The following is a 24,401-nucleotide window of genomic DNA, read 5'->3' on the forward strand; positions in this document are numbered from 1 at the left end:
AGTTTTTTGCTTTTGTGTATTATGAAAGCCAGAAGATGCATGACTGTTATATTTTGATATACGACACAATAAAATATATTATCGCAATGGCCGAAAAATAAGAAAGATTCAGCGTGTAGTAGTTGCCCAGTCTTTCCAATCGAAGGCAGCTCTACCGGCGGCGTGTCAGCGCAGGAGCTCTCTCGTTTTCGGCACGGTGGCTGCCGCTCTAGTTCGTATGCGAGCCACGCTGCAAGCAATGGCCTCACTATCGCCACTAGCGGCAGAAAGTGTCAAATCTTTGTTAATTACCTAAAGCTATGCTTTTCAGCAACGCTTCATTGGATTCACATTTTAAAACAGATTTGGAAATGAACAAAATGTTCACAATATTGACACCGCCATTCGGGCACCGCCCTACTGAACCACGCGTGACAATATTCTCTGTTGCCTTTTAACGTATTCGAGAGAAGAGAAAGGGTTGATACAAGAGTGCACCTATTGCGCACTGTTCATCTTCGGAAATGTAGAGACAGATAGAGCCTGAAAGAGAAGACACGCCTTTGACGCGCCCGCAAAGGCGTGTCAAACAGCTAGCGGCGGGTGTGCAGATAGATAGCAGCGAAGTCACGATTTCGCGATTGCTGATATGGCGCTGATAACTTCAGGTAGCGCTGCTGCCTGGTATTGCGCAGTGTATTGTGTTTGAAATGTGAAACAGGCGCGCAGGGTGCGCTTGTATCGCCTTTACGTGGCTTTATCTCTACATTTTATTGTCCGCTGCCTGCGCACGTTCCGCGCTATCTTCGTTGACTGAACTCGGATGAAACTCGGGCGAGCGCCAAACTCAGGCCTTCCGGCATGGCGCCCCAATACTGTAACCGGTGTTTTTCAATGTTTACGCACTACAACGCACAACTTTGTCTCTCGCCGCGGAGGCTGCTCGGTTATAAAGACAAGCTAAGAGCACTTGCTGCTGGTCTGGTAGGTTTTGGTTCATAATTTAATAGTTTTTAGGCTCAAAAAACAGACGAGACACCTAGGTAGGCGACCGGAAGAAGTGCCAACTTCCAACTGATTTTACAGCATGCATGAAACGTACTCATGTAGCTTTTCATCACATGCTCAGGTGGGTCACCTAAAGCTCAGGAACGAGATGATAAGGCGTGCCCCAAGAATTTCTTTTCACTTTTATACAATGCAATGGATGCGTCGCTTACGCACAAATCGCCTTTATTTTTGATAAAAAACGCTTCTATCAACTCCCTAGCATTACTTTCATTGGTTTTGCCCAGAATATGGCGCTTCGTCTTGTCACCCTAGCTACGTGCCTTGTCTGTTTTTTGCGCCTGAAAACTATTCAATTAAGACAAGCTGTTTCCACACACGTGCTTTACACTTTGCCCAAGCTCCGCCATCACGCTCGCTTATTGCACGGCGGCCAAGTTCTTTATCAGCACCCTGCCCAGTGTCGCTAAAATTTAGCTCGGTAGCCAAGCCCTTTTTCGCCACACAGGCTGGTGTTTCTTCAAGCACATTGGCAATCGATGTGAATCTGGCCGATCATTGGCTGGGGCGGTCTCTGCTTTCCCACCGCGTCCTTGAATTCCAGAGCCGTTACACGGAGTGTTGCGTTACGGACCAGTTGGGCAGCCGACCAGGCGGGTCCTCGTTCATCGTGATGAGTGGCAGGTCTGTAACAGCGGGGAACGAGCCGAGAAGCAGTCGGGAGAGGCGTCATCGCAGTGCATTGGATAATTTTGCGAACCATAACCAGCCGCCGTTGCGGATCACCCGTTGCGGTGGCCGGGAGCGGCACCGGCTGCTACTGCGGGATTAAATCACTTCGCAGCTTTCGACGCCAGATTTAAGCCTTGTTTACATACGATTTCAGCAGCGCGAAAACGGTTAGGAAAAGACAGAAGGCGGCCAGGACAGAGCGCTTTTCCTAACCGTTTTCCCGCTGCTGAAATCGTATGGATTCCTACCAACTAGCCCGCCAGATTGTGTTGAGCCTTGTTGTTGTTGTTTAAGACTTTATTTGTGCGCAAATTTAAAAGGGAAGGGTGATGGGATCAGGCAGACGGGAGCCCTCGAGCCCCGGCGGCCTCCCACTTGCATGCCGCCACTTGGACGGCTGGATCGGAGCTGCGCATCAGTGCCTCCCACTGCTCCATATTTTCAATGTTGCTGGGTAGTTTGGGAAGATTTGAGCAACCCCACATCATATGCGTGAGGTTGGCTGACTGAGGGCAGAATTCACATGCACCCGTGTACTTGTCTGGGTAAATGTGCGAGTAAATTGGGCGATGAGGGTACGTATTTGTCTTTAAACGGCGCCAGGTGTTTTCTTAGGCTTTAGAGTTAGGGTTTTGTGGCCGGCGGGGTACTGTTTGCGGGCCACACGGTAGGCCTGCGTAGGTTCCCGGTATACGGTAAGCCTTCCCCCCGTGCACCCTGATACGCTGCACGGCCGCTCCATTGTGTGGGGCGCTGCTCCGACGGGCGGCGGCACCCCGCCAGCTGGGAGAGAGGGGGCGGCGACGACGAAAATGGCCGCAGGAGAGAGGGCGAGCAGCGGGTGACGAGCAAATGTTTTCCCTGCGCAGCCGGCCGGGCCAGTTGTGCGAGGTAGCTCGTTCGGCGCCTCCGCTCTGGGCGCAGCATGGCAGGCCTGCTCGTGCTCCTGCTGCTTCTCGCGGCGACGGCGGCCGGCGGACGCGGCGGCGGCAAGCTGCGCAACGACGACTTCTCGCTCTGGATCGACGAGAAACAAGTACGGGAGTTCAGCGGTGAGCCAGCAGCCCCCCTTGTGCGCCGCGCGACCCCGCAGACGCACGTGCGCCGCCCGCTATTGTGGCGGGCGACTCGCTTGACCAGAGTGCGAAACCGTCACGGACAAAGCGCGCCCCTTCTTTCGCGGTCGGCGCATGCCTCTTGCTCTGCGGTGCCATGTGACAGCACTCGCTGATTGCGGGAAATACGCGCCTCTTTCCGGGGGGCGAATGTGTCGAGCGAAAGGATGCGTAAAACTGATGAGAAAAGAAAAACTTCCGCTTCGCCCGGTTGCACCCATGTTCTCTTCAGCCGATATGGGGAAAGATAGCCCGCCATTTCGACTAGACATGACGGTACGGGTAACTGTAGCAGGGACGGAAATGTCCTGTCAGACATTGCAGTAAGACATTGCAGTAATTAAATTACGTTCAATAAATTGCTTAGATACCCACCCTATAATATGTAGTTATGAAGTATTTCAGAAAAAGTTATCTTCGTGGTTCCCCTTCATATAGGGCACCGCTTTTCCGGTCAGCAAGGCCTTGCTGCAGGCAGAGTGGGGTGAAATTTTCGTTGCGTATATTGAATGTCAGTTGTTGCTGCTCTGCATGAAATTACGAAACCTGACATAGCTGTGGGAACTGTCACCAGCGTTACTTTGTATGCGTCAGAAGTAATACCAGCAATATAAGAGTACTTACGTTACTTTTGGAGGTAATTGCGGTGTTATGTGTATACTGTTGGCGAACTGTAATTGATTATGTGATTTATTATTACATTTGCCCCGATGTAATTTTTTAATTTAATTTTTCAAAGCCAATTTCGCCGTGGCGCATCCCTGGGTACGATGCACTCAGTGCCCGTCGGCATCGGCAGCAAGCCGATCGAACGGTGCACGACGACTTGACCTGCCCTCGAAGACAGTATTCGAGTAATATGCAGCCCACAGTTGGAGCAGTTTCAAATTAATTAGTACAGGCGGTGCATGCCCAATCGCGCTCTGCTGTGGGCGGCAATTCCGGCTCTTGAGAAGGACTCGGTCTGCAGTGAATTAAAGCAGCGATTGTATCGCAGTTTTTCATGCCTCACTGTCTACCAAAACTGCATGAGAAAAGAAATTGAACTGTGCATATGGGTAGTGTAGTACATTTACACCAAAGTCAAATGAAATCAAATCAAAATTCATTCGTATCTATGCGTACACATTCATAACTTCTGATCTGCCTAAGCACATTTTGCTTGTTGGCTGATCAGGCAGCAGGTGGAGAAACACCTCCATATGCATACATTTCTTGTCTAAACAGTCATGCTAAGATAGAGAGAAAAAAAAAAGTCTGTGAACACAAAATACCACATACGAAAGAACTCAAGCTATACACAAGGCATTTGCACACCCAATTCTTATGTCACTGATCATCCTACGTTTATTATTTGCAATACATAGATCATCGGGAATTTCATTAAATACAGCCGGCACATAATAACTGCGCATGTTTTTACCATAGTTTGTGTAAACCCGTGGCTTAAAAAAACGTTCCGTTTTTCTCAAGGTGACATTTTTTTTTACGGGAGTCTTATATTCATTTGAATACAATACCGTGTTAACACAACAAAGTGAAATAGTTCACGTATCTGAATGATGCCTAACTCATCGCATTTCTCCTTCATGTCAACCGAGTGTAGTTTCGTGCCGTACGATATAGTGTTCACTATTCTTTATAGGATAACATTTAATGCTTCTTTCTTGTATTCGGAGCAGTTCCCATACAGAGTACTTTAAAACAGGTTAAAACATGAGTATTATAACAAAGAAAGCACGCAAGGAAACGTTTAGGGTCTGCAGACTAATCAGCAGCTGTCGCTTGGAAAAGGATCATGATCATCAATAAGCACACCAGAATAGACTTTCACACTTGTATGCAGTATAACAGAACACGACAAACTCGGCACAAACACGATAAAACAATTGTAGTTCCCAAATGCAGAACCACTGCATACAAGCTGTCATTCTTTCCAAGAACGATAGCTGATTGGAATGCATTACCTGACCTCGCGAACTGGTCACTTTATCGTCAGCCGAAACATTTTTATCTGCAATCAACCCCAGCCGGTCAAATTAGGGTATTTGGTTCGATTTTGGAGTGTTGCCCTTGTCGCGTGTTGTTTTGTATTTTAATGTAAAGTGTTTGTTACTCGTCTATTATTTGAGTTGTATGGCAGAAATTTTGTTGCCTACCTGCAGGCCTTCTTTTTTTCCCCCTTTTTTTCGTTGTTTGCTGTTGACAGAGCACTGTGCAATTGTATCCCCACTCCTGCCTTGGCCACCAAAAGGCGGCTGGCAGTATTGAATAAATAAATAAAACATGGGGTGAAGTGAAACGAGAGATACCTGTTAAAATCATAAACGGTATTCCTTCGTCCGTTTGACGCGCTCTAAGAAAACTGGATAGACATGAAACTGTGGCTCGAATCCGAGGTTATCACACTCTGAAAACACCAAGATAATCGTCCAAAAAAATTCCACAAACGCCGGTCCATTCGAACCGTTCATTCAAGATTCTGTTGCGCACGGTCAGAAACACGTCGCTAAGTATGGGTGCTAGGCATGACCCAATACAGATGCGCTCTTTTTGCATTTATGCATTGCCATTCTATTCAGGAGATGTAGGCCCTAGACAAAATAATAGCTCTCCGAGGAAGCTGCCTCTAGGAATCCCGCACACACATTGCGGAATGTCTGAGGAGTTGTGTGCTATCAGTGTTTTGAACCAATTGAAACTCCACAAAGTTTCTTGCTGTAATTGGATTTTAGGAACGCACTTACTTCGCCCCAACATTTTACTATGACACGCTCATCAAATGCGAGAACATCCAGTTTTTCGTGCAAAATTTTCGCGACATGTTTCTTCCAAGTTAGTTACGGCGATTATTGGACAAAAACTGCCTCTCAGGTATTTTCGCTGTGAAAATCATCTCCAAGTAAAATTTGTTGCTGCTGCAAGGTAACTTCTCCCCGAAACACCTGTACCTTGTTAATACATCTGCACCTGCTTAGTTATGTCGACCTGTCTGCACCCCTTGGTTAGACCAGGGGGCGGAATGTTCCCGGCGGTGCGGATCTGTTGTCCACGAAGTACTGCGGCCGCCGTATGGTGCGGTGCGGATTGGATTGGAGCACCCGAAGATGCTCACTGTACACCTGCCACCGCGCTCTGGCGTACATCTGCATACCCTTCCTCCATTCTATTTTACTTGCTTATGTCGCTTACTGGGTAGCTGACCTGATAGTATTTAACCACATCTTTCGCCTCCCGAGAGAGGTCTACCGTCTACCTTATCTTCCGCTGCCTGAACACCGAGGTCGTCGTCCTCGGCTAGAGTCTCTTCTGCAATGAGCTCCTGAATTACCTCTTTTTTTCTCTTACCACTTATTCGTTAATATGCACATTTTCTTGACAGCTTACAAGGCATTTACGGGGATGATCGCTAATAGAATCACGAATCTCAAACTTCAGTGAATCAGATGACCAGGACCCATTCCGTAAAAGCTACTCAACAATACATCATGCAGAGAAATGCCCGGAATATATGCTACCCCTTTATAGATGACGAGAAAGCATTTGACCGAGTCGAAACTTCAGTCACGCAGGAATTGCGCAACCAGGGTGTAGAATAAGGACATTTTCGAGTACTGGGAAAAATAATTAGCGGCTTGACAGCCACCGCAGTACTCCGAAGAGAATAAAATCACAATCAGAAAGGCCAGAGAGAGACGGTATTCTTCATCGCGGGCTCATTAAGTGTACATAAATCTGATTTTAGAAGACCTGGGGATAAAAGTTGATCGTAAATACCTTAGTAATCTCCGATTTTCTGGTGACATTGTCTTGCTGGGTAACTCGAAAGACGATTCCCAAAGCCTGTTGAGTACCTACCCAGGCAAAGAAGAGCGATGGGTTTAAAGTTAAAATGCTGAAAACGAAAGTAACCTTCAAAAGTTTCAATTTCATATATGAGTGGCGGTTTACCTGGTATGCCTCAGGAGAAAAGTATATAATAGCTGTATCTTACCTTTCCTCACCTCTGGGGCAGAAACGTGGAGGAAGGCGAAAAGGGTTCAACTTAAATTGGAAAGGAAAATGATAGGTTAAGAGACAGGAAGCGGGCGGAGTGGGTGAAGGAACAAACGCGGGTTAATGACATCCTAGTCGAAACCAAAGAGGAAGAAATGGGCTTGGGCAGGGTGTGCAATGCGAAGGCAAGATAACCGCTGGTCCTTAAGGGTAACGGAGTGGATTACAAGAGAAGGGGCGACAGAAAGTTAGCTGGGCGTATGAGATTAAGAAGTTTTGCCGGGATACGGTGGCCGCAACTGGCAAAGGACAGGGCTAATTGGAGAGACATGGGAGAGGGCTGATGTGACAGAGCCGAGGGAAGAAAGCTACGAGAGGCAGCTTGACGGGCCCCCTGGGCGAATGCGTGTGGAAGCAGCAAGCATAAAAAACACCAGAACTACGCGCTGAGAATGTGAACGAGAGTTGCCGACTTGCCACGCAGGAACTATAAGCAGAGAGCAGTAGAACGAAAAAACGCAAAAAAAAAATGAAACGTATGTGTCGCACAAGTCACACAGCGGAAAGATTGTGAACGGGAGAAGCGCAAAAGAGCGAGTTCAGCAATTGGTGGCAAAGAATTGGCTTAGACGCATGCAAGCCTACACAGCAGCGCAAGCACCTCTGCTGTGGGACGCATCAGCACTTAACTCGTTTAAACACAAGGTAGGGTACGCGGCAGGTTGGGGCATGCCTCGTTTCAGTGTCTCTGGTGGGGTATTGCTTAATCTTGGTTTGATAGTTCTTTGGTTTCACTAGAATTCCGGTTTACGCTTCTGCTTCGCGTATTGTATCTGAATTGTTTAAGCTATTTTTCATGTAGAACGCAAACTTTTTCAGCCTCTTTCAGAGCTTTTCATGTCGAAGTTAAGTGGTACGAGTTGATATCACTGGAATAGAGAGCGCGTCATTCTTCGTGGATGTGGACAAGGTTGCCTCTTCATGCACATTACCTGGCACTGCCCATAGACGGCGTTTACATGAACCCGACAACGGCGGGTCGAGTGAGGGGATCGAGTTGAGCAAGGTCACCCAACTCGACGACTGCGTGTTTTCATGAACTCGACTTTAGCGAGTTGAGACCGCTTCAACTCCAGCGGCACCAAGCGTCAAACAGCGCAAGCGGGAGAGGGCAGCCTCCGAGATGGCGGCATGGCACTGCTGTCTCGGAGGCGCGACGGCGCAGGCGAAAGACAGGTTTGCATATATCCTCTCCCCTCCCGTTAACCCGACTCTTCGACTAGATTCTTTTTAGAAAAGCGGGGCAAGTGAGTTAACCTACCCCCTGAAGGTGAGTTAACTTGACTCGCCCTGCGGCTTATTTTACTCGACCCGACAGCGTTTACATGAACTCGACAACTGGTTTTTTACTCGACAAGCAAGGTCGACTCGGCTCTATCGAGTTCATGTAAACAGGCCTATAGACGTGACCTCCTCTGTACAAATTTCGTGCAAGCCGCGGAGTTACTCTTGCACAGTTGTGTAAAAGTCAGAACAGCATATCATTCAAGAATTCCTTGGACGCGAAGAAAAATACGGCTCTTTACAGACTTTTATGCTGCTGGCTAGAAAAAAAAACTACTGTTTACGTTGGAAGCGCGGTCGTACGATGGAATTGTGAGGAAATAATGAGACTTGCACAGTGTGCATGGACGAAGAAATACTGAATGGAAACATTTCGAGCGGTACACGCGCCTGAGGTTACTCGCAGTTAATTCCATCAATTTTAAAAGAGCGAAGAGCGATCAATGGGATTCATGCAACCCTAACGCATTAGCATTAGTTTTACAGCGCACAAAACACAACGCGCCTCTTGGAACGCGCGACACGTATCCGTCGGTGGCCGAACGCCGAAGGCCACGTGGGCTGACCGACAACTTGCGGGGTTGCATGGCAGCGCCCCCTCTTCTCTTTCAGTGACGCCGTACACAAGGCGACAGACGTGTTTCCGTTCTCGGCACTGTTTTAATGCTAACGCATCAAGGAAAAGCAGGCTGAGCTACTTTAGTAGAGTGAGTTCTTGGGCTGGCTGGTATACTTGATTTAAACTCATGGATTTTCAGCGCAACGGCCAAAGAAAAGAGGCAGGAAGAGAAGGACTGTGTCCGTCGGATTGTGCACAGAGTTCGCTCCTCCCCTTGGCAGGTGCCGGGTAGAGACGGTGGCTGTCGCAATAATGAATTAGGATTTCGCGGAAGCGGTTTATGAGCTTCTGAGCGAGGAGAGCTAGGATGAGGTGTCCGGTGTGTGAGCGCTCGGGCGGCCGCATCAGCGGCCTCATTGCCTCGTAGACCCTGGTGGCAAGGAGCCCAGATCACTTTTGTGCGAGTTGGATCGGCGGGAGCGCGTCTTAGAAGTTGGGAGGCAATAGGTGATATTTCCCCTGCGAGATAATGTTCACAGGCCCGGCGAGAGTCTGTGATAACCGTTCTCGATTTTGGATCGGCGGCAGCGAGAGCTATTGCGACTTCCTCCGCTCCTGGCGGTCGCGTTTTGATACAGGCGAAATGCAAAAATGCACCCGTGTGCTGTGTGATGTCAAGTTCCCAGGTGGTTGAAATTATTCCCGAGCCCTCCACTAAGGCACCTTCCTCCCTCCCCTCAAGACGCGATTGAGTTGTCCACCTATAGAACTGAGGCATCTGCTGCGCCTTCTGTGTCCTCAAAACTGAAAATTTTTAACCTGGCTCTACGAAACCAATCCCACAACAAAATAACGAACAAAATAAATTGCCGCGGCGGTCGCATTTCGCCTCGTGCACTATGTTATATCAGTGCACTAAGGAACCCGAGGTGGTCGAAATTGTCCGGAGCCATCCACTACGGCGTCCCGCATAGCCGGACCCGTAGACGAGTGTTTCGCTTTCCTAGTGGCCGCCAGAGCACGAAGTGAAACCGTGTGACTGCCAAAAACTTATCACAGCCTAACTTTTTTTTCAACTGGGTAAAGTTGAAGGAAAAAAAGTTGGTGTGGTGTAGCTCTGGCTAAGCCTGGCCAGCTGCGTTAGCTGTGACGCTTGTCTCTTTCTAACTTGGTCCTGCCGCCGTTGGAAATAGAAACAAACAGTGCGCCAGGAAACGCTTTCGCCTTGCAGCACTTTAGAGAGCCAAAGTGCCCCCTGAATTTTTCGGTCATGTTGGCAATTCGTGTCTGATAACCATTGTTCACAGCGCTGAAAAAAGGTTGACGATAACCTTAGTCACGCAAACTAATTACTATTTTCTCAACTTGTCCGGTACGCAAAGAAGCCAATAAAATGTTTTAAATGCCAGAAAACGTAAGCCGCTTCAGAGAAAAACATATCAGTAAAGTTTTTTTTTTTAGGAATATTCAAACGTCAGTTGTATACTGGGGTGTTAGTAAACCAACTATGAAAATGGTACGCTTCAGAGTTCCACCCGGTGAAAGGCATTTTAGGAAATTGTAATGGACCACTTCGTCACGCGAGAAAATAAATATTTTTCAAGTTGAGCCCAGCGTTCAACCCTATTGTTGCTCCACGCTTGCTCCTCACCGAGCACACGTTGGAGCCGAGGCCAAGGGGCCAGAGAGAACCATGGCGCTCCGAGTGCCTGAGGTTTGAGTGCTGAAAGTAAGGCGACGGGCTCACCTACTTTGCGACGCCTGAAACCCGCGGACAATCAACGTCTGCGAATAGGTGGTGCGTTGCAGGTAGGCAACTCGGAACGAAGCGGACAATGGCGTCAACTCCCCCTTCACCTCGGGGCGGCTCAACGGGATTGGCCGCGGTCGACGCCCTTTGAGGGGCTCCTTCTTGACTTGTATGCCACTTCGTTATCCCGAGTGCGTAAGAAAGAAGTGAGGCGCGCATTTGAGCTGGCTGTCGGCTGCCATACTGAAGCAGCCTGACTGACGGTCGGTGCGGATCAGAGCGCGAGCCTACTTGCCGCGGCACACTGTGGTGATGTTGCCGGGCAGCAGCTAGGTAGAAAAGGGACTTCCCCTAACATGGAACGACGCGCAGTGCAGTCGTGAGCAGGCGCGTCGCCGTCAGCTTATGTCGTCAGTGATGTGTTGCCTGACTGCCACGCGGTTCGGGAGAACTTTTAGCTGCAAAATACTCACTGCATGAAGGCAGCTCATATTTTGCCCAGTTTTTCCGAAATGCACAGCGAACAACATGCAATGAATAGCTTGAGCCCAGAAATGACCCTTTTTAATATAGCTCAACGCTCGATGTCATGAAACGCCCGTGTTCCTTTCAAAGCTACTGCTCTTTCAAACCATCCTGGACATTTTTTCTTGAATAAATTCTTGTGGCGCCCAGAGAGCTACGGTACGCTTGAACGTTTCCTCCATCGACGCAAATAGCTCATAGGAGGTCAGTATCTATCCTTTCTATGGCCTCTGAACACTGATCTGATGCAAGAAGAGATGCAAAATGCCCATCTATTCCGCTTTTACTATTTCTTTAGCCCATGGGCACAGTAAGGCGTGTTGCCGGGCTAGTTGGTTTAGCATCTTGAAACTTGGAATAAAACCACCTTCGCGCAAATAAGTTTAATAATAGTTTTGGTTTGGATTTATTGGGGTTTAACGTCTTAAAGCGACTCAGGCTATGAGGGACGCCGTAGTGAAGGACTCCGGAAATTTCGAGCACTTGGGGTTCTTCAACGGGAACTGATATCGCACAGTACACGGGCCTCTTGAATTTCGCCATCGAAATTCGGCCGCCGCGGGCAGGATCAAACCCGCGTCTTTCGGGTCAGCAGCCGAGCGCCGTAACCAATGAGCCACCGCGGTGGGGCTAATAATAGCTTTGTAATAAAACAAAACTAATAATATTTTTGTTTTATTCAAAAATAATATTGTTTTATTCCGGAAATAACTTCGTTTTATTCCGTCGCGCATGCTGGCATCTGTCGCCCCTATTTTATGTGAAATTTATTTAGTCGCTTTGGACAACGAACTCGCACAAATGCACGACAGCTTAAGAAATCAGATTGGACGCCTTTTGGCTCCTGGCTTCCCCTCGGTGGTGTTGACTGCCGCCGCTGAAACCCTGATAAAAAAAAAATAAACGCTGCACCAGTCCAAAGAATTCTGAAGAAAGGCGCCCTGCGGTAAAATGCCTTATGTGCACAAAGTGTCACAAAATTTGAAGAAGGTGGCTAAAAGGCACAAGGTACCGCTCGTTTTTTCAGCCACAAACAAGTTGAGCAAACTTGTACCCCGGATTTGTGGCACTGAGCGCCCTGGGTGCAGCATAAAACATCAGCGCACCTTCATATTCTGCATGGAAGGAGTGGTGTACGAGATACCCCTGACCTGTGGTATGTCCTGTTGTCACGTAGTGGTGACTGAAGTCCGGCGAACAGGAAAACAGCGAGAATGTCTTCGAAACGAAACTCTTTATTCGGGCTGACTTGCGCCCGCAAAGAACTGAATCACTCGGCGGCGGCGTAGCAACGAGCGTGCTCGCCGGTCGTCGAACAGAATGCCCGCCGCTGTCGGCCGTGCTCTCTTTAAAGCCGACAGCGAATCTTCGAGATAAAGCTTTAGAAGTTACTAGAAAATTCTGGCACAAACTAGAGTCGGCTCCGTCCGGATGCGATCCATCGAGATAATTCTAGGCGCGTCTTGCGTCAAAAACGAAGCGATAAAGCGGCGTGCCGGCAGCCTTGAAGCATGAACAAATAAACACAACAAACAAACGCTACAAAGACTCGCGGCACTATATAGGGCAAACGAGGAGGTGCATCAACAAACGCCTTGGGGAGCATGACAAAAAGGTGTAGAATAATAGAGATAAATACGCCACTTTGGTCAGCCACGTTAACACGGGCAAGTGCGAATCTCGACTGGAAAAGGCGAGTATTCTAGGCAGAAGCAAATTCAAGCAGGCGAGGCTTTTATTGGAAGCCTTTCAAAACATCAAGAAAAAAGGCAGCCTTGTGCATGAGTGATAATTCAGTTAAACTGAATGCGGTGGAGTACGATTTTCTGTGCAATAATGATGGTGCGATGGGGCACGTGGAGTGAAAATGTGGCCGTTACCTGAGGCTGTAGACGTATGTGCTTTTCTCGAGCGATGAACAGTTGGAAGTTGGCGCCTGTCCATTGTCTCCTCGTCTCTTTTGTCTATGCGAAATTATTTGCGCCAGGGTGGTTTTATTAACAGTACTGCATATTGGGCGAGTTGGTTAACATACATGTTGCTGCGCTCGTGTCGTCTACTCTTTCTGTCCGTGTTTTTCGCGCTAAAATTTTGCAAGATGTGGTTTTATTCCATGTTTTATTCCAAGATGGACAGAACCAAACCACGGCCGCTGGATCTGCCGTGGCCAAACTTACGAAAAACACAACCCTCCGGTTCGCTCACACGATCACACTCTCCTTGTTATGGGAAGCTTGGCCGAGCAACACTGTTAGCAGCACATGACCACTCTGGTCCGCCGCTTATCTCTGCTGCGGGACGAGTCTTGGAAGGATGGAAACAACTTTATTTAATACACACAAAAAAATATTACAGGGTGGTCCCCTACTGGTCCAGGAGTCCACGGGCTTGTGCTTCACGTAAAGCCCGATCCACCAGCCATTGCTGGCCGTGGGGATGAGCGGTCCGTAAAGCAGCGTCCCAGGAAGAATGAGTGGACATTCCCAAAGGCAGTGGAAAAGTGTGGACCTGGGCACGCCGCAGGTGGTACAATCAGGAGGAAAGGTGGGGTGAAAGCATGAGAGACGGTAGGGTGAAATAAAGGAGCCTGTCTGTAATTGGCGCCATGTGGCGCTAAATAAGGGCGACAAGGTACTGTGGTGTGGTGCCAGCGTCATGCGGCTGAGTTTGGTGGGGGTGAAAATATTTATGAAATAGTTTAGAAGGTTGTAGCGGCGGTTTGAGCTCTCAGTCCGGAACCCCATTGGCATAGGCAGCTGTCCGGGCTCTTTCGATGAGTTGCTTTTGGTTCTTTTCGTCCGAGCTGGTCAGAGCTGCCTCCCACCCCTCCTGCGTTGGCTGGTGATTAACAGTGATCACCTGATTTAGTTGGCAGGCCTATACCATATGGTACAGGTCCGCCTTCTCCCCGCAGAATTTGCATTGTGAGTCAAATGACTCCGGGTCTATGGCATGTAGTCTTGGTGTTGGTCTGTAGCTTTCGGAGGTGTTGTTCCTCCCCTTTATCTAGTGTCTTATCCGGCGGAGGGTAGACCCGATTCGCAGACAGCGTATTGCAACTACCTCAGCGGCTGAGTTTCTAAAATGTGGTGATTTGGTGATATGCAGAGAGGACCGACGGGGCTTCTTGCGCAGGGTTGGGTGCCTGACGAGTCTTGAGCATATCCAGTGGCAGCTTCGTTCTCCTAGTTTTGATGCCGTGCTGCCGAAGCGTCCATCGCATCCCACTTGTGCGGCCAAGTGTACTGCAATGAAGAGCAACGTTGGACTCAGCATTAAAATTATTTCCTCCTTTAAATTGGTTTTTAATAATAAATTGGTTTTTGAGGAAAGGAAATGGCGCAGTATCTGTCTCACATATCTCGGCGGACACTTTAACCGCGCCGCCGTAAGGGAAGGGAGGGAGGTATGAATGAAAGAAGAAAGAGAGAAAGAGGTGCCGTAGTGGAGGTCTCCGGATTACTTTCGACCACCTGGGGATCTTTAACGTGCACTGACATCGCACAGCACACGGGCGACTTTCGCATTTCGCCTCCATCGAAACGCGGCCGCCGCGGTCGGTTTCGAACCCGGGTATTCCGGCTGGGTAGACGAGCGCCTTACCATTGAGCCACCGCGGCGGGTTCCTCCTTGAAAACAAAACGTATTCTGGAAGTAAATGATGCTGTTTTGCGTACTACCTTCCATATTTTGATTAACACCTAGCTGCAAATATTTGGGCTTAATGCGCCATATAAAGCAAATGTTCTCAAATCTCGAATTTCTTATCTTACGCAGCTTACGTTTTCTGATCTTTGAAACAATTTATTGGCTTCTTTGCCTTTCGGACAACCTCAGAAAATAATTGGAATGACTACTGTGGCAGTATAAATTTTTCTATATATTTAAAAATACCTTTGTTGTCTACCTTTTTACGTACTTTATATTTGAGGAAAATGAAGCAAAATAATTTCTACTTCCCGTGTATGAAACCGCAATATCTTTGAAAGCGCAATGTCTGCGTAAAAAAAAATTGTTCCTTGCAATTTTTTTAGACTGCGTTTTTTTGGTTGATGTTGATGGTGATGTTCTGCAATAATGTTAAACAGTAGAACACAGACACTGGAAATACACAGAAAAATTAATCGTCTTGTACTACTACATAATACTCTTTCTGGAAAAAATAATATGACGCTACCAGCTTCCGCATGTCGGCCTTCTGCAAGAAGAACACGACACATTCATGAGTATTTGCTTGCACCTATCTTCGCGAAAAGAAACGCGTACAAGTACAGTTTTTTCCCTCGAATGGTGAACGAGTCAAATTCACTTCCAATTAGTGTATTTCAGTCTAACGATTTCATGGCTGCATTGCAAAATCATTTTTGTGCAAGTTAGCGAAGTTGACGTTTTCATTTGTGCTTTTTGTGCATTATGTTCATTTCATGTTACATTGTATACGCTTTTCTGTGCTTTCTCTTTTGTTTGTGATATGCCCCTCCTGCTTGAGCCAACGTAATGGCTTGTAGCATTCCTAAAATAAAATAACTAAAATAAATTAACCAAATACTATATACCGCCCTGAGCTTGAAGTACTCAATAATTATTATTTATTATGAATTATAAATATTATGAATAATACAAGCGGTATTTAAGAACGAAGCCTAGGACATAATTTCGCACAATGCATGTTCTCCTAAAATATCGTATGCTGCGGATTTACTGGCGACTATCTGCGTGCCAAGCGAATTTCGGGGGCTGCAAGACCCGCCAAACGAGGGCACTCATTCTGATGTACTCTGTCACAGCGAGCTGTATCGAGAAAGGCGAGTCGGCTTGGCGCACGGACTAGTGGCACTAGTGAGTGACTTTATTAAAAAATGAGAAGGGTGGGCCTGCCAGCCGGCACCCACTGGAACACTATCACTGCAGCGCGCCAGTAGAAGAGAATGAAGAAAAGTGGCGGTGCAGAAAGAACCAATGCGTGTCAAACGCACCGCATGTTTCAGTACTGCGGCGAGAAATCAACGCACTACCGACCGCTACTACAAGTAGGAGCTTGTAGAAAACATTCATTTTGCTGGAGACATACACTGTAGAGGTTTGCAACCTGTAAGCAAGCCGGCAGCCTAACATAACATCTATCAAAGGCATTGTGCAGTAGCTTACCAAGACGCCTTGCAGACTTTCAGCAATATTATCGTAATGGAGTGCGTAATGCAACCGCGCAGAACGACAAGGGACGAAGAGAGGAAAGCAGAGGACCAGACGCGGTTCTCTTCGTCCCTCGTCGTTTTGCGCGGTTGCAATATGCACTCCATTGTCAACCACCAACTAGCCCGCCTCCACTTGTTACAATATTATCATAGACTGCCCTTTGGGAAGCTGCAGTCCCAGCCTCCGCCTGCTTCAGGGCAGCGCGGTAGTGATCTCGGAGGCGGTGCCCTGTTGTGCCTTCGGGAGACCACGCGATCGTGGCAGCTCCAAAGCGTGTCCTTACGCGCTTCATTCCGTCCCAATGGGAGACCCGCTCAAAGTAGTCACACACTTCATAGTCCAGGACTTGCGCATGCTCCTGGAGCTCATTGTAGCCTGGAAATGAAAACAAAGGCACACACTAACACAGCACTCGCGGGAGACATTTCCTTCACTTACTTTTCTCATTGCTCTAAATGCCTCTGCTTAAGCACACTTCTCAGCGTATGAAGGCGGAACTGCATTCTTTCACGCAAGTGAAGTCGGCGTTGTCAGCGAAAATTTTCACGCGTCTAACGCGTGTGTATCGGAGCTTGGAGGTAATTACCCCAACTTCGTAGCAAATAGCTGGAAGAAACGTGTGCTGCAAGAGCCCACCTCACCTTTCGCAACATCCTCCGGTCGCGGAAAACTCAAGGCCGGAAGTAGCTGCCCTGCTTCGCGGAAGTAGGACTCGGTAGCGTACTTTCGGATCAGGCAGATCTCTTGGACCTTCCTTCGGACAGACTGCTTTCAACGAAAAAAAAAAAAACACGCGGAAGGGGTTGCGGCCGGAAACACCACCCGGGCGGCTTGGATCGAAATATGTGAGCAAATCTCATTGGCGACAGAGCCGGTTCGAGTTCCTGAACACCCAGACAAGACACCATCGACAGACTGCAGAGCGTGAAGGGTGTACAGCTGGTAAAGCACGGCTGGTCCCACTGTGAATGTTCCGCCGGCGAACCAGAGCGGACAGGAGTGAAGTTTGCTTTGTTCCAAGAAGAATGAGTATCCTGCCGGTCGTCGCCATTGGCCAACTGCATGAGTTCTCTATCCAATGCGATGTCTGCAATGGACCGAGGAGTGGACGGCAGCGCCTTGGAAATCCTCCGTTGCCTGTGAATGGTCCTAGTCATCGATGCTTTGGAGGGCAGGGCCAACCTTTGAAATTCGGTAGTGGATGTAAAGGGAAGGGGTGGATAAGTAACGTTCTATTTCTTTCTACCTGCATTCTAAGTCGATCAGAAAAACAGCTTTCCATTGCCCTCGCAAGAGAAGAGCATTGTGAATTCAAGCCCCACAATCCTCATTTGCCGAAAACCCCACTTCCAAAAACTGTTTCGCGGTCGGGCCGAATAAGTACAGGGTGAAATTAGGAGAAGCGCCATTAAAAATACACGCTGTTGAGGACGCGGTCGCGTCTCGACGGAACCACAGTCAGCACGACGCCCGTTCCCACCACCTGGACAGGAGTGCCGCTGAGCGAAGGAGATCGAAGGTGGCGAAAGAATACTGAATTTATTTGCATTTTTACACGAGTCAAGATCAGAAAGTGGGTCTCCGACCGCATTCGTCGTCGAGTTCTACAGCGTCCTTCTAATTTTCCTAGGACGCCGTCCGCGGGGTGGGAGTGGCCAGAAACTTTCAGTCGTGCGCAGAGACTCACACCCCCGTCATGACATCCGTCACGAAGGATCGGAATGCGAGGTCAGCAAAGGGCCGAAGTAGTCCTTGGTGGTGGTGGTGAAAAACTTTAATCAAAGAGAGCTTGAGGGTTAAAAAAAAAATAAATAACCCTGCTGCATGGTCGGTATCCTTAGTCCGGGACACCGCATGACGAGGCCCCGTCTCGCGCCCGCTTGACCAGAGCCCTTTGGGACTCCAGTGTGGAGCAGTTGAGGAGGGCAGTCTCCCATGCCTCTCGGGTGGGGGTGGGGGAGGGGGGAAGGTGAGGATTCTGAGTACATGCCCACACCATGTGAAAGATATCGCAGATCTCTCCACAGTGCGGGCAGCGCCCATCTGTGTTCGGATCGAAGTGTTTTGCTATTGCAGGACAGAGAAGGGTTCCTGTCTGCAGGCGCCGCAGAGTTCGCTCCTCCGCCTTACTCAGCCCCTTGGCAGGTGCCGGGTAGAGACGGTGGCTGTCGCAATAATAGATTTTCTTTTGGGTGAGCTACTTTTTGCGGCAATTATTTCCATAAAATTGTTTTAGAGCGCAGCTCTTAGGCGCCCGTTTTTGCGTTTCGCGGCATCGCCGTTGTCCGTTGTTACCAGCAGTGGACACCCTTTAAGCTGCGGAAGCAACGGAGCTGGAGCTTGGAAAGGAGAAAATAAAAGCGCAACCTCCTCTTGTCCTTAGCAACCGGCGCGCCGGTGGGGGCCGCAACTGTGCATAGCAACCGTGACGTCACACAGTAGGGGTAGAACCAGCACGCGCGCGTCGGCGGTGGCAGCTGCACCGCCGCTCCTTCGCCAGACGTCTCGTTGCAGTCGAGTGAGTGAGACGCATGGCTCTGATGCGGCCCAGTGATTCCGCGCCAAGCGGTTCGGGGAAGCGGTAGTGGGTTGACCGCAAGGCTTTCGCCAAGCACACTTTAGAATTTCCAAAGTCTCCTAGGTATTTTTTTGAGGAAAGGAAATGCACAGTATCTGTCTCCCATAGCTGCGAAACCAATAGAGCGGGGACTTGGAAAGTAGAGGATAAAATTTGTAAATTGGTTTTTGAGGAAAGGAAATGCGCAGTATCTGTGTCACACATTTCGGTAGACGCCTGAACCAGAGGGAAGGCGCATAGCTGCCCTCTTGGAACAGTGAACTCCTCAATCGTGCTTTAAGCTACGTGGCGGAAGTGACAGACGTGCGCTGCATGCTTTGGCATTGACAAAGCATGCAAGGGTGGGTGGGGACTTTAATGTAGATATAAAGACAAGCGGGAATTTCTTACCACTTATGCGGGAGAACATCCCGTTCCTCTCGCTCGTAATGGCTCCCACAGCTGTGACAACCTCGCGAAATACTTGCGCAGACCTCGTTATTGAGAACCAGGAATTGGTGCAGTAGATGGATCCTATATCCGTCTATTTCTCCGTCCACAAAGCTTCCTTCATGACAATCAAGAACTCTTAGTGGAGCGTTTCTTGAAGAAGGAATATGTGCGAAAAATAACAAGTTGTCTTAATTGTACACACATGTCTTGCTCGAATTCTTTGCCTGAATCTATCGAAAAGCTGAAACAGCTGATGAGTTGCGCTCAAATTTGGCTAGGAAGTAACGTAATCGTCGGCAATTTTTTTAAAAAATACATTAAATCAAGTAGAAGCTCGGTGCTTTCGGTATCACTCTGTTTACGGTCACAAAAAAAAAAGCCTTCAATCAGCATAGTGTCGCTGCTGCTGATAGTGGTTTTCACTCAAACGTTTTCGGAATCCACGCATCCTCAAAATGCGTTCTTGTCGGAGGACGTTCCCCTCGCAATCTGTAGGTACGTTCAGGTGAAGGGATGTCCTATACGTTTTATAATGTATTACGCAGAGCCAGGTGAAGTAAATACTCTGCCTAGGAATTGAAAATATTCCTTGTAGGTCAAAGCCGGTCAAGCGCACCACAAAATTATCTCCAATAGCCCCTTTGGAAGAATCCAATTGCCAGGGAAACTCCATCCTTATTAGTGCTAGCACCTTTTCACATTTGCTCATCGCACCTGAGGTCTATGTCAATACAAATTGAAATATTTCCAGAGCTTTGCGACGACTTCCTACGTTATGAAAACAGATGCAGTCCAATTCGAATTTTTTTTTTCCGGCTATGGCAACAATAATAAGTTACCATCCAATGAAGCCCCTGAAATGACTTTTCTGGCCCAGTCTCGAGATCCTATCGCTTGCTGGTTCATTTTCCTCGAAGCCGCGATGCAACGTTCAGGGTTGGGAAAAGGCCTAGGTGCAGGGCCATTGCCTGCGGGGGAAAAAAAACAAACAGAACGTAGCTCTTCGAGGTGTATCCTAGATATTCGGTTATTCCTTACCTTTTATTAAAGTTTTTTCCCGCTTAATGATGCGAACAAGAATATTTCAAGTATATTCAAGGTTGGTTGAGTCTACATTCCTGTTTTCACAGTCACAAAATTAAGCGCATTTTGATCGCATCCTAGAAATAAAGAAGGCTGCTGTCAACACGAAGTGCTCCTTCCAGCGTGACGGTGGTAGCTTGCACCCGACGGTGCAGCACCGCCACGACGTTCGGTTGTCGTTTCTTCCTACTACGCGGTAGGAGTAGCCCTGGTAGACGAGTTTTTCCTCTCCTTTCCGCGTTTTCAAAATTTCTGCCGTGGCTGCGGTTGTTGTTACTGAGAGAAGGATGAAAAAGAAATTCCACGGGCCTGCCAGCTGGCTCCAGCCGAGCCACCACCGCTGCCACGTGCAGATAGAGGAGAGTTAAAAGATCAGAGGAAAGAGAAGAAAGAAAAGAAAATACATGCGTTGCAGCAACAACCGCGTCCGCCGAAGCGGACTGTGGCTGAAAAAACAGATAAGCGGCCGAAGCCGCGATTCGTCACCACCTCCCCATAGCAGAGCTAAGCCACATCCACATCCACGTCCACGGGTGTGGATGTGTTCTCTGCTGGAGTTCGTGATTGGTTGGTATAGTGCCTGATATAATGCGCCTTGCATTTGTGTTGGGCGTGGTGTTTTCACATTGTTTTCTGTTTCGTTGGAGTGATATTTTTGCGCAATTTTATTTGTTGCTTAAAGGTCAGTTCCATTTTTTGATATGTTAAAACTTGGCACCGACTGGATGGTGCTGGTGTTTTGTTTGTCGTGTTCCGCCTTTGTAATCTGTACCTTGTATCACTCCTATCTTGGTCCTGACCGGACTGATAGTATCTCTAATAAATAAATATACACCAGAAACCACGCAGATGGCGATGCGCAATCGGTACTGCGCATCAGAGAGGTAGAGGGAGACTGTCGGCGAGGCGATGGACAGCGCGCGGCGGCGGAGAGCAAGCTGACGTCACGCGTCGCCATAGCAACGAAGAGGCTGACGTCACACCATCTGTTAGGCGTGATGATGAAAAGCCTTTATTTAATAAAAGAGGTGAGGCTTTCTTAAAGAGCCCCGCAATGGGTGGAGTCCCTATTCCGGGACCCCATTGGTCGAAGCCGCCAGCTTAGCCCTCTTGACCAAAGCCTTTTGGGCCTGAAGGTCCGACGAGCAGCCAAGCAGGGCCGCCTCCCATTCCTCTCTGGTAGGGTTGGGGTGGGGGGAGAGAGCTGAGTTGCGCTGGCAAGCCCAAATCATGTGGTAGGTGTCAGCCACCTCGCCACAGTGTTTGCACCTGCCAGCGAACGCGGGATCGAAGTGTTTTAATACTGCCGGGCACAGCATTGTATTAGTGAACAGTCTAAGTAGAACGCGTTCGTTTGCTTTCCCCAGTCCCTTTGCAGTGGCTGGGTACACGCGGTGCCTATCCTTATAATAAGATGTTATTATAAGGATAAAGTAAAGAGTAAAGAGCGGTGCCTATCCTTATAATAAGATGTTATTATAAGGATAAAGTAAAGAGTAAAGAGTAAAGAGTAAAGTTAAGAGTAAAGAGCCACCTTCAGGTTTCAGGTGCTCAGGAGCCAATGGGAACGCCCGGTGAATGAGTGCTCGGGCCGCCGCGTCTCCAGCTTCGTTTCCTGCTAGGCCCTGATGGCCCGGAGTCCAAACTATGCAGCGGGGAGTAGGATCGGTGTCTCGGCTGCAGTTCCTTAGTATTCGTTCAGCTAGTGGAGTTATCCAGCCAGCCTCATAATTTTTACACGCCGAACGCGAATCTGTTATGATGTGTTTTGATTTGGTATCAGAAGCAGCTAGGGCGATAGCAACCTCTTCAGCTTGTGTTGTGCCTGGGGCTTGAAAGGAGAGACCGTCCACCTGTATTTCTTGATGTATGACCGCGGCAGTGGGTCGCGGCCCCCCGTGGGTCGGCCCGGCTACATCTACGTAGTAGACATCCTGCTTGTTGCCATAGTGGCGCGCTAAGGCTTCCGCCCTAGCCTGGCTATGGTCTTCCTTATCCATCTTAGTGGGGAGGGGTCGAACTCTGACGGCGCGTCTCCAGAGTTCGGGCACTCGGACCCGCTCCTGAATGTGGAAATCGTGTTGGATGTGAAGCCGGGCTAGCCAGTCCCGGCCCGACTTCGTTTGGGCTAGCCTCGTGTATTGATTTGTGAGATGGGCTTCCTTGAGCTCCTGAAAGGTGTTCACCACTCCCAATGCAAGAAGTCTCGCATTGGAGGTGGAGACAGGAAGGTCAAGTGCCCTCTTCATCATTTTACGGAGTATTACCTCAACTTTGTCTTCGTCGTGCTTCCGCAAGTGTAGATAAGGGACCGAATAGAGAATTCGGCTGATTACGAAAGCATGGGCCAGCCGAAGTGCATCCTTGCTTCGCAAACCCCCTCTCTTATTGGAGACGCGACGGACCATACGGCCCACCTGGTCTCCAATTTTGCGGAGCTTGTGCAATGTTGTGTCTACTCTTCTTTGGCTATTGATGAAGAGTCAGAGTATTCGAATTTCTTTGGCCTCATGTATGGGGCCACTTGTTAAGGAGAGATGTATTTTGGTATTGTCCTTAGGTGATGCCCTAAGGTGTACAAATTCAGATTTGCTGGGTGCGCATTGGAGACCACAGTGCCCTGCGTAGCGATCCACTACGTGAGCGGCTGTTTGCAGGCATTCCTCCATGCGCCCTAAGTTTCCCTCTGTGGCCCAGATCGTGATATCATCAGCATACAGCGCATGCCGTATGCCTTCAATACCCTGCAACTGGTCCGGGAGATGGAGCATCGCCAAATTAAAGAGTAGGGGGGATAGCACCGCGCCTTGTGGTGTCCCCCGCGTACCCATTTGATACGGACCGTATTCTGCCTCTTGGATTTTGATTAATGCTGTTCGATGGGTGAGAAAGTCTTTGATATAGTTGAAAGTGTTGCGGCCACAGTGGGTCTCACTGAGGTGTGTCATTATGACGCTGTGTTTGATATTGTCGAAGGCTTCTTTCAAGTCTAAGGCAAGGACGACCTTGTCATTATGTGGATGTTCAACTGGTTGTATTATGTCTCTGTTGAGTTGGAGGAGTATGTCCTGTGCCGACTTATGTGGGCGAAAGCCGAACATAGTGTCTGGAAACGTATTCCGTTGTTCCAAGTATTCCGAGAGCTTATCCCGCACCATTGTCTCCATTAGCTTGCCCACACACGAGGTGAGCGAGATAGGCCTCAAGTTGTCTGTGTTGATTTCCTTTCCCGCCTTGGGGATGAAGGTTACTAGAGATGTTTTCCAGTCTAGAGGGAGCGGGGTTTCGCCCTTCCATATAGTGTTGATGTATTCCAGAAGGGCCTCATACGCCTGGTCAGGGAGATTGGCCAGAAGCTTGACTGTGACCTTGTCCCGTCCAGGCGCACTGCCCCTTCTCATTTTAGCCAGGGCTGCCTTGAGATGAAAGAGTTGGAACGGTTCGTCTAACTCAGGATTATCTTTGCCTGCGTAAAGATACTCCTGACCACAAGGGTCCTGTTTGCAGCAGAGATACTTGTCCCTGAGTGTGTCTGCGAGTTGTGTTGTGCTGCCCTTGAAATTATGAAGTGCTCGTTATAAGTGGCGCTGTGTTTCGCCCCGGGTCTGCGCGGGGTCTATAAGGCTGCGGAAAAGCCTCCAAGTGTTCTTCCCGGACATCTGCCTGGCAGCCGTGTTTAGCGATCTATCCAGTTGGCGTCAGCAAGTTTTGAGGCATACTGAGCTGCTTTGTGAGGGAGATCTAGGATGCGCTTCTTGAGTGTTCTGTATGTTTCTGTCTTTTCCAACGTTTCGTGAGACTGCGGCGGGCTTCCCAGATGTGGAGTAGATGGTTGTCCGCCGCTGGGCAGTCCTCCGTGGTTTGTATCTGTGTTTCGTGTTTCTTGAGTGTTGTCATAAGTGTTTGGGCCCACTGCTCGTATCCATCTTTAACCAGGCTGGTTGTGGGCAGGGACTTTCTGAAAGCCTGCCAGTCTGGGAGTCGAGCCTGTGTGAGTGGCCTTTTGAGAGGCCGCGTGTGAATTAGTGTGTTAATGATGCAGTGGTCACTGCCTAGCGTGTCTTCTGTATTGTTCCATTCCACGTGTTGGATGTGTTTGGAAAG

At 48.8% G+C, this 24,401-nt stretch overlaps 1 protein-coding gene across 5 annotated transcripts in view; it reads left to right on the top strand.

The window, feature by feature from the left end:
• The first annotated feature begins 2,548 nt into the window (after positions 1-2,548).
• Positions 2,549-24,401, top strand: part of shf (WNT inhibitory factor 1) — a 412,546-nt gene continuing 390,693 nt past the window's right edge. For 2 of the 5 annotated variants that reach the window (XM_089553559.1, XM_089553558.1), the window contains exon 1: positions 2,553-2,771. In XM_089553559.1, coding sequence (XP_089409685.1) covers positions 2,572-2,771 — 200 coding nt within the window. In that variant the 5' untranslated portion in view covers positions 2,553-2,571. Of the gene's footprint in view, positions 2,772-24,401 lie in introns of all 5 variants that reach the window. The other 3 variants (XR_016284440.1, XM_089553560.1, XM_089553561.1) reach the window with 3 other exon arrangements.

This window comes from Amblyomma mixtum, chromosome 7 (assembly GCF_055824585.1).
Source record: "Amblyomma mixtum isolate Tamu chromosome 7, ASM5582458v1, whole genome shotgun sequence".
In the NCBI taxonomy this organism is placed as follows: domain Eukaryota; kingdom Metazoa; phylum Arthropoda; class Arachnida; order Ixodida; family Ixodidae; genus Amblyomma; species Amblyomma mixtum.